The sequence below is a fragment of the Pseudophryne corroboree genome, chromosome 4, assembly GCF_028390025.1.
Source record: "Pseudophryne corroboree isolate aPseCor3 chromosome 4, aPseCor3.hap2, whole genome shotgun sequence".
Classification (NCBI taxonomy): Eukaryota; Metazoa; Chordata; class Amphibia; order Anura; family Myobatrachidae; genus Pseudophryne; species Pseudophryne corroboree.
In genome coordinates this window covers 947232176-947241343 of record NC_086447.1, presented here as the reverse complement: position 1 = coordinate 947241343, position 9168 = coordinate 947232176, and the positions used below count along the sequence as shown (strand labels likewise).

The 9168-nt window shown below is 43.9% G+C and overlaps 1 protein-coding gene across 1 annotated transcript in view; it reads right to left on the bottom strand.

The window, feature by feature from the left end:
• Positions 1-4541: 4541 nt before the first annotated feature.
• The window catches only part of LOC134910756 (mitochondrial amidoxime reducing component 2-like), a 90758-nt gene continuing 86131 nt past the window's right edge, over positions 4542-9168 (bottom strand). The window contains exon 7 of the mRNA XM_063919138.1: positions 4542-4762. Coding sequence (XP_063775208.1) covers positions 4636-4762 — 127 coding nt within the window. The 3' untranslated portion in view covers positions 4542-4635. The remainder of the gene's footprint in view (positions 4763-9168) is intronic.

Genomic DNA, 9168 nt, shown 5'->3' with positions numbered 1-9168 from the left:
CGGCGGCTGTCTGGCGCCGGTTCGCTAGCCAATCAGAGCTCGCGGACCGGCAGCCAATCAGGAGCCGGTCCGCAAGCTCTGATTGGCTAACGCCGCCGGAGACCAGACACAGCAGCACTGCTAGTTCTGGTAGCGGCGGTGAGGGGAGGGAGAGACGCTGCGCTCTCCTCCCCTCACATTTTGGCGTGACAGGGGCGAGTGGGGCATGATGCCCTAGCCGCCGCCCCCCTCTCCTGGGCCTGCCAAGGTGCCCAGGGCACGTGCCCCACTCGCCCTACCCTTGTTACGCCTCTGACTGGAGTTAATGTGGAATCACTATGGGTCGTGATCGCAAGCAGGGGCATTGAAGCAAAAAAACTAGTCAATGGCACGTGCTACAAACAACTGGATATTAGCGCATAGGACGAGGAACATCTCTTACAATTAATTGAAAAAGCTGCGGGAATGGGGGACATCCTAGTGATTGGGGATTTCAACTATTCTGATATAAATTGGAGAAACGATTCATGTGTAAAAGCACATTAAAGGATCAATACTTGTCTCAATTAGTTGATGACCCAACCAGAGGTAAAAATATTCTGGACCTAGTTATTACCAATAATGTGGACATTATATCAAACATTACAGTTGGGGAGATCTTGGGAAACAGTGATCACTATATAATCTCATTCGACATCAGTTTAAAAAAACTAAGCTATAAGGGATCAACCAAAACACTAAACTTTAGAAAAGCCAACTTCAGTATGCTGAGGCAGGCACTAAACAACATTGACTGGGAAGTTTTGTTCCAGGGCAAGGACACTTCGGAAATGTGGGATGCTTTAAAATGGTTGCTTGATAGCAATATTCACAAATTCATTCCCATGGGCAATAAACGCAGGAGTACTAAACACAGACAAATGTGGCTTAATAAGCAGGTCAAAAAAGAAATGGCTATTAAGAGGCGTGCTTTCAAAGCATTTAAATCATGTCAAAGTCGAAAAATATTGCAGTACACACATCACGTACAAACAACACACACATGCCCGCCGTGCGTGCACATATCCGCAATTTGCGTATGGTCGCTCCCGCGGTCCTGCGCGTGGTGTGGGTATTTACGGCGGAGTTTGTGAACGCATGGAGGGCTATCGAAACATTACATATTTAATCCAAATAGTGCACATTGTACACATAGTCCCCATGCACCACATCAGAAAGTAACAACAGTTTAAATGATTCCAGAACAAAGGGATTCACCTTTACAGGATAAGAGGGACTAAGGTTATAAGGTGGTGTTTGGTATCCAGCTGTAGGGTATTTTAAGGGTAACATTCCGGTGTTGGTTTGCGGAAGATCGCATGTTCCTGAGGATAGTTATGTGCAGAAGCAGAATATAGATATAAACTGTATTTACAGTATATTATGTATGCGGCGGGAATCCAGAGGAGACCACCCACAAGAACAGTTGAGAAAGACATCGCCCACCTATTCAAATCAACCTATGACCTCTCCTGTACTGTAAAGATGCATCCCTGTGTCCAATGGACAAAGGGATTACAGTATCCATTGTATTGCTTTTAGAAGAAAATAAAGGCTGCTGTAGCCTGGCCACACACAAGACTCACAACGCTATCTACCTGATTGCGGAGGACCGGGCCGGGTTGCGCAAGCGATTCTATTCACGTATGTACATTGACTGTAGCCATTTTACTCTGATTGTATTGTAGTGCATAATTTGTATTGTAAACCCCCTTTCAGAAATAAACCACTGTGGTGTCGGAACCCAGCGGTAAAATCACAATTGGTGTTGTGTCCTCATTTCCCTGCTAAGGTTTAAAGTGTATTCGTTATCGCATTGCTTAGCTGTATAAGGTTTAAGTGTATTAGTGTATAAGTATATAGCTGTATAAGTGTATTAATTGGGTGTGTACGCGCTGCGAGTACTTTGTATCGTCAGCGCGGCGTGTGTACGCAGAGTCCGTACATTGTACGGGACTCCTTACGCAAATAGTGTAAGAGGTACGAAGAGCGCGTATTAAGTTTAGCGGCCGCAGCGGTTTCATGGTAAAAGTGTGTTTAAAGATATAGCTTTCTGTTTTAAGATAAAATCGACATTATCAATCAATTGGAGGGGAGGAGGTATTCCAGTATAACAAGGAATGCAATAAAAGATGCAAAAAGGTAATTAGAGCAGCTAAAATTGTGAACCAAAAGCAAATTGCTATAGAGAGTAAAGCCAATCCTAAAAAGTTTTATAAATACATAAATAGTAAAAGGTTAAAAAAGGAGAATGAAGGTCCATTAAAAGATGAACTGGGAGCCCTAATAAATGATGACAAAATAAAAGCGGATATACTGAACAATTTTTTTTTTCATCAGTATTCACCAGGGAGGATCAGACGGTGACAGTAGTGAATAACGACAGAGACAATAATGATGCGTGGCTAGATACTTATTTAAGTGAGGATTTAGTCTTGAAGAGACTAAGCAACATAAAGATTAATAAATCACCGGGCCCAGATGGCTTTCACTCATGGGTTATTATGGAGCTTAGGGCTCAGCTGTCAAAACCCTTATACTTGATTTTCTATAGTTGAATTAGATCAGGTATGGTACCGAGGGATTGGTGTATAGCGGAGTTAGTGCCATTATTTAAAAAGGGATCAGAAAATCATCCTGGGAACTATCAACCTGTTAGTATAACCTCTATAGTGGGTAAAATATTGGAAGAAATTTTGAGAGATAGCATTGAGGATTATCTACGGCATTCTAAGTATATTAGCAATAGTCAGCATGTGAGGGACCGATCATGTCAAACTAACTTAATTAGCTTCTATGAGGTAGTGAGCGATAATCTCGACCAAGGTTGTGGATGTGATCTTTTTAGATTTTGCAAAAGCCTTCGATACAGTGCCTCACAAGAGACTGATCATCAAATTAAGGGAACTCGGACTAGGAAATACTATTTGTACATGGATAGGAAATTGGCTGGACAACAGGGTACAACGAGTAGTGGTCAATGGGATGTTCTCCAGCTGGGCACCAGTAGTCAGCGGAATACCACAAGGATCCGTACTTGGCCCGCTACTGTTTAATATATTTATCAATGATCTAGGAATAGGCCTGGAAAGCACAGTGTCAATCTTTGCAGATTATACTAAACTGTGTAAAGTAATTCATTCAGAAATCGATGTGGAGTCTTTACAAAATGACTTATTTAAACTTGAAACCTGGGAGTCTAAATGGGGAATGAGATTCAATATTGATAAATGCAAAGTTATGCACTTTGGGATTAGAAACAAACTTGTATCCTACACTCTAAATGGGGAAAAGTTAGGGGTAACTGTGGTGGAAAAAGATTTGGGGGTGCTCATAGATAATAGGCTTAATAACAGTACACAATGTCAAAATGCAGCAAAGAAGGCAAGTAAAGTCCTTGCGTGCATAAAACAGGGAATTGAGACAAGGGACACAGATGTAATCCTGCCGCTGTATAAATCATTGGTACGTTCGCATCTGGAATATTGTGTTTAATTTTGGGCACCATATTATAAAAAAAGATATCGGGGAGCTCGATAGAGTTCAAAGGCGAGCTACTAAACTGATTAAAGGGTTAGAGACACTGGAGTATGAGGAAAGGCTTGCTAGGTTACATATGTATTCCCTTGAAAAGAGGAGACTAAGAGGAGACATTATTAATATCTTCAGACATGTAAAGGGTCAATACAAGGAGTTAGCAGGGGATTTGTTTATTAATAAAACTCTGTATAGGACACGTGGGCACTCGCTGAGGCTAGAGAAGAGAAAATTCCGTACACAACGTAGGAAAGGGTTCTTCACAGTAAGGGCAATAAGGATTTGGAACTCCCTGCTGGAGAAGGTAATAATGGCGGACTCTGTAAATGCATTTAAAAACAGATTGGACAGTTTTCTAGCTGTAAAAGGCATCCTAGGCTATAGCATTTAACATATTGACATTATGTAGATGGGAGCGATACGAAATACAGTTGTCAATAGGTACAAAACCATTATTTTGGTTGGTGCTTTATAATGTGCACTGCTTAACACGGATACAGGTTGAACTCGATGGGCATTTTGCATTTTTTCAACCTCACTAACTATGTAACTATGTAACTATGCTGCAGCACACAATAGACCCCTCAGAAATGTCAGCTCCAGGCCCGTGAGGACCTTAGTCTGGCTCCGCCCGGTGCTGGTTATGTTTTTGAGCGAAGCCCGATGTCACTTTTTCTTCTTCTTTTTTTTTTTACTATTTACTTTTACACATAGAAGCCGGCGCGGCTCTCACTGATTCTGCGACACTCGCCCCTTGTAATGAAACTAACATTACAAGATGTTAGTTTACCCGCAATTAAACTCGCATGTACTCGCAATCTCTAGCTCGCAGGCTATTACATCCTGCGGGTTTCGGAATGAACTTGCAGCGTGATGAGGCAAGAATGCACTCGCACATAAACTCAGACACTATTACATTGCGCCCGTAGTGTCATCCGCAGCTAACAAACAGATATAAATGAAAAACCAGATTATTATCAGATTGGTTATTTTGCATTACATTTTATTGGCTAGCATTTTGATCCATATTTACAATTATTTTGGCAATTGGTTTAATAGACAGACAGACATTTGCAGCATTCAGTATACTATTTGGTAAACAGGGTCTCCAACTTTAACTGTTCCTTTCTTCAGTATCTTTACAAATTGTCCAAATAGTGGAGATGATTTATACAAGTCTTTATCCGCAGTGTCACACAGGCGATAACTGCAAGAAAAGGTGAGGTTGAAATGAACAGACAAGGTGCTGCATAAATGCATAACAGCATTATCGCAATCTGCAACATTATAATCAACTAATGTGTTATACTCTTCATTTGTTGAGTCACTAGATATATTGGTGGCTTTTCTTTTCCTTCTCTCTTTCACCACCTTCTCATCCCAAACCATCACCCCGTCTCCCTTTCCTCTCCCCTATTCCTCCCCCTATTCATTTTTTCTCTGTAAACACTATTTTGCAACCTGTCTCTCGCTTCCACATCTTTCCAATGTACCTCTCCAGTCTCCCCCTATTTTCTCTTCTTTACCCATTCAACCAGTCACTAGCTACAGGCAGTGGCATCACAAGGAGGGTGCAGCACTCACCCGCATGTCACCCGCAGAGGGGTGACACCAAAGGGCCGGCTCCTGCTCAGTGACAGGAGACGGGTGCTGCACTGTAACATTACGTGCCACAAACCAGCTCCTGTCACCCTGTAGAAGCCAGCGCAGCTTATATATATCTATCAAGTCTCGGAGTGTGCCCCGCCATTCTACTTGATATATTGGTTCAATCTATCCATAGAGGGCACCTGAGCATATGTACATGCTGCATTGAGGGCAAGTGCTGGACCAATGAGTCACTGCTGCAGCTCATTTGTGTTTGTATTCCTAGCTGTCTCCTAGCAACCTGGAAGCTGGCTGCTATGTGTAACAGTACACCTATTTGGAATGCTTTGTTACCTGACTCCAGCCTGTTTCTTGTGTAAGTCAGGAGGCTGGTAGACTTGCAGCAGCACAGCAGCAGAGAGTTGGTATTTAGGGGAGGCTGGCTGTGTTGTGAATCTCATTGGCTCTTTATTATTATTATTATTATCCTTTATTTATATGGCGCCACAAGGGTTCCGCAGCGCCCAATTACAGGAGTACATAAACAAATAATCAAACAGGAAAACAGCAACTTACAGTTGACGACAATATAGGACAAGTACAGGGTAAATAAACATAGCTACATCAGCAGATGACACTGGAATAAGTATCAGGTGGCAGAAGACTGCGGGATTAGGTGCAGCTGAAGATTATTAAAGTAAGAAAAGGGTAAGCACATGAGGGAAGAGGGCCCTGCTCGTGAGAGCTTCCATTCTAAAGGGGAGGGGGAGACAGACAGGGATGAGACAGATGGGGTACATAGAGAGCGTGGAACAGAGGGTTAGGATGAGATTTGGCTGGGTTTGGGGAAGAAGTGGGTCTTGAGAGCCCGTTTGAAGTTTTGTAGAGAGGTGGAGAGTCTGAGGGGGAGAGGTAGGGAATTCCAGAGAAAGGGAGCAGCACGTGAGAAATCTTGGAGGTAGGAGTGGGAGGAAGTAATCCGTAGGCAGGAGAGTCGGCGTGCATTAGCAGAGTGAAGAGGACAGGTGGGAGTGTAAAGCGAGATAAGGTCAGAGATTTAGATAGGAGAGGAGTGGGTGAGGGCTTTGTAAGCAAGTGTGAGAAGCTTGAAATGGATTCTAAAAGGGAAGGGGAGCCAGTGAAGGTCTAGTAAGAGAGGAGAGGTGGACGTAGTGCATTTGGTGAGGAAGATGAGCCAGGCAGCAGCATTGAGGATAGATTGGAGTGGAGAGAGGTGTTTGTCAGGAATGCCAGTCAGGAGGAGATTACAGTAGTCCAGTCTGGAGATGACCAGTGAGTGGATAAGAGTCTTAGTAGCATCCTGGGTGAGAAAGGGTCTGATCCTGGAAATATTTTTTATATGAAAACGGCAGGTTTGTGAGAGGTGCTGAATGTGTGGTTTGAAGGAGAGGGAGAAGTCAAGGATTACTCCAAGACAGCGCACTTTGGGGGTAGAGGAGATAGTAGTGCCATCAATAGATAATGAGATTGTAGGAGGTGAGGTTATGCGGGAGGGAGGGAAGATGATCAGCTCGGTCTTAGACATGTTAAGTTTAAGAAAGCGCTGGGACATCCAGGAAGAGGTAGCAGAAAGACAGTTGGAGATACGAGTGAGGAGAGCAGGGGAGAGGTCTGGAGAGGAAAGATAGATTTGAGTGTCATCAGCATAGAGATGATATTGGAAACCAAAAAAACTAATGAGCTTACCTAGGGAGGACGTATAGTGAGAGAAGAGGACCAAGGACAGAACCTTGGGGTACCCCTACAGTTAGTGGAAGTGAGGGGGAGGTGGAGTCATGAGAGGAGACAGAGAATGAACGGTCAGAAAGGTAGGACGACAACCAAGAGAGGGCAGTGTCACGCAGACCAATGGAGTGAAGGATTTGCAGTAGGAGAGGATGGTCCACAGTGTCAAAAGCAGCAGAGAGATCAAGTAGAATAAGTAAAGAGGAGTGTCCCTTAGATTTAGCAGCATGGAGGTCATTGCATACTTTTGTAAGGGCAGTTTCAGTGGAGTGGAGAGGACGGAAGCCAGACTGGAATGGGTCAAGCAGTGAGTGTGAGGAAAGAAAGGAAGTACGGCGGTTGTAGACAATACGCTCAAGGAGTTTGGAGGCAAAAGGGAGGAGAGAGATGGGTCGGTAGTTGGAGAGAGTGTTTGGATCAAGGGTAGGTTTTTTAAGAATAGGAGAGATGAGTGCATGCTTGAAAGCAGAGGGGACAGTGCCTGATGAGAGGGAGAGATTGAGAAGGTGGGAAAGATGGGAACAAGCAGAAGGAGAGAGGTAGCAGAGGAGGCGGGAGGGGATAGGGTCAGGTGGGGAGGTGGTGAGGGGACAGGAAGGAATGAGGGCCATGACTTCCTCTCCAGATGCATGGGAGAAAGATGACAGAGTTGGTGCGAGGGATGGGGAGGGTTGGTAAGGGATGGGAGAAGGCTGGTTACTGATGGTCTGCTGTGATGTGATGTCCTGACGTATGGAGTCAATTTTGGATGTGAAGTAAGTGGCAAAGTCAAGAGCAGAGAGTGAGGAAAGGAGATGAGGTGGAGGTGGGCAGAGGAGTGAGTTGAGAGTGGCAAAGAGGCGCCGGGGGTTGGAAAACTGGGAGGAGATGAGGTTCTTGAAGTATGACTGTTTAGCAAGAGAAAGGGCAGCACTGAAGGATGAGAGCATAAGTTTGAACTGGAGGAAGTCTGCCTTAGAGCGTGATTTCCTCCAGTGTCGCTCAGCAGTACGTGAGCATTTTTGCACATATCTGGTGCATTTGGTGTGCCAGGGTTGAGGTGTTAATTTGCGAGGGTGAATAGTGGATGGTGGAGCAACAGAGTCAAGAGCAGAAGTAAGGGAAGCATTGTATGTGGAAGTGGCTTGTTTCCTATATATGTGTTGTCTGTCTCTCACTCCCTGCTGGTCATAGTTCCTGGTTGCAGCAGGAGCCCTTGTCTCTAAGTTCTAGTACTAGCCGTGGATACCGTGTCAGTTGCATAATAATCAGCATCCAACTCTGCAGTATTCCTGTGTATGGCTCCGTGTCAGTTACATATTATCAGCATCCAACTCTGTGTTAGTTGCATAATCTGTCTATTTGCTTTTGTTATTTCTGCTAATATTACTCCTTGTCTTCTTGCTATACAGTCTTGTGTTTTCTCTGTTATATATCTCTCCTGCATACCTTCAGTACTCCCACTGTCAGTTGCTCTATCTCGTTGTTCTGTCTAACTTCTTTCTCTACTGTCTGTTTTGATACTTTATGTACTCCCCTCAAACGAAAGCTGCCCAGAATTTGGGATAGTTCTGTGTTAAAGTATCTATTGTTTATTGGGGTACTCTGTGTTTTTGCCTCCGTTATTCCTTTATTCTCTCAGACATGTTTTGTTATTATTATTATTAATTATTATTATTATCCTTTATTTATATGGTGCCACAAGGGATCCGCAGCACCCATTACACAGTACATAATAAAAGGAGCAAACAAGAAAACCGCATTTACAGTACAGGACAAAATAGGACAGGTATAGAAAACCCAGGATCAGGTGCCATCAAAGGGAGTATGGAGTATAAGATAGTGTAAGTAAGAAAAGGAAAGGCACATGAGGAAAGAAGTCCCTGCTCTTGCGAGCTTATCCTTTCCTCTCTCCTCAGTTTCCTTCTGGTCACAGTTGCTTGCCTTCCCTTTGCCCCATTCATCTGTAGTCTACTTCTTTAGTGTTACTTTGTTTTCTCACCTACCAGCATTGATTCGGGTCACTCCAGGTTAAGCTTTTACTACTTCCAGTAGCGTAAGTCCTGGTGGTATCTCAGTACCGGTTGGCACATAGCGCCTTAAGGGAAAAGCGGCTATTATAGGCTAAAAGGCCTGCTGGAGAGCTCTATAAATCTTAGCCTTGGGTGTACAAGGGTCACTGTCCAGAAGATCTTCGGAGAACACGGACTTATTAAAGAGGAGGATACTTCAGTTGCAACAGTATGTGAGTGTTTATGCTTACAGCTATCTCTCAGCCAAGGCATGGCCGCCATTTGATTG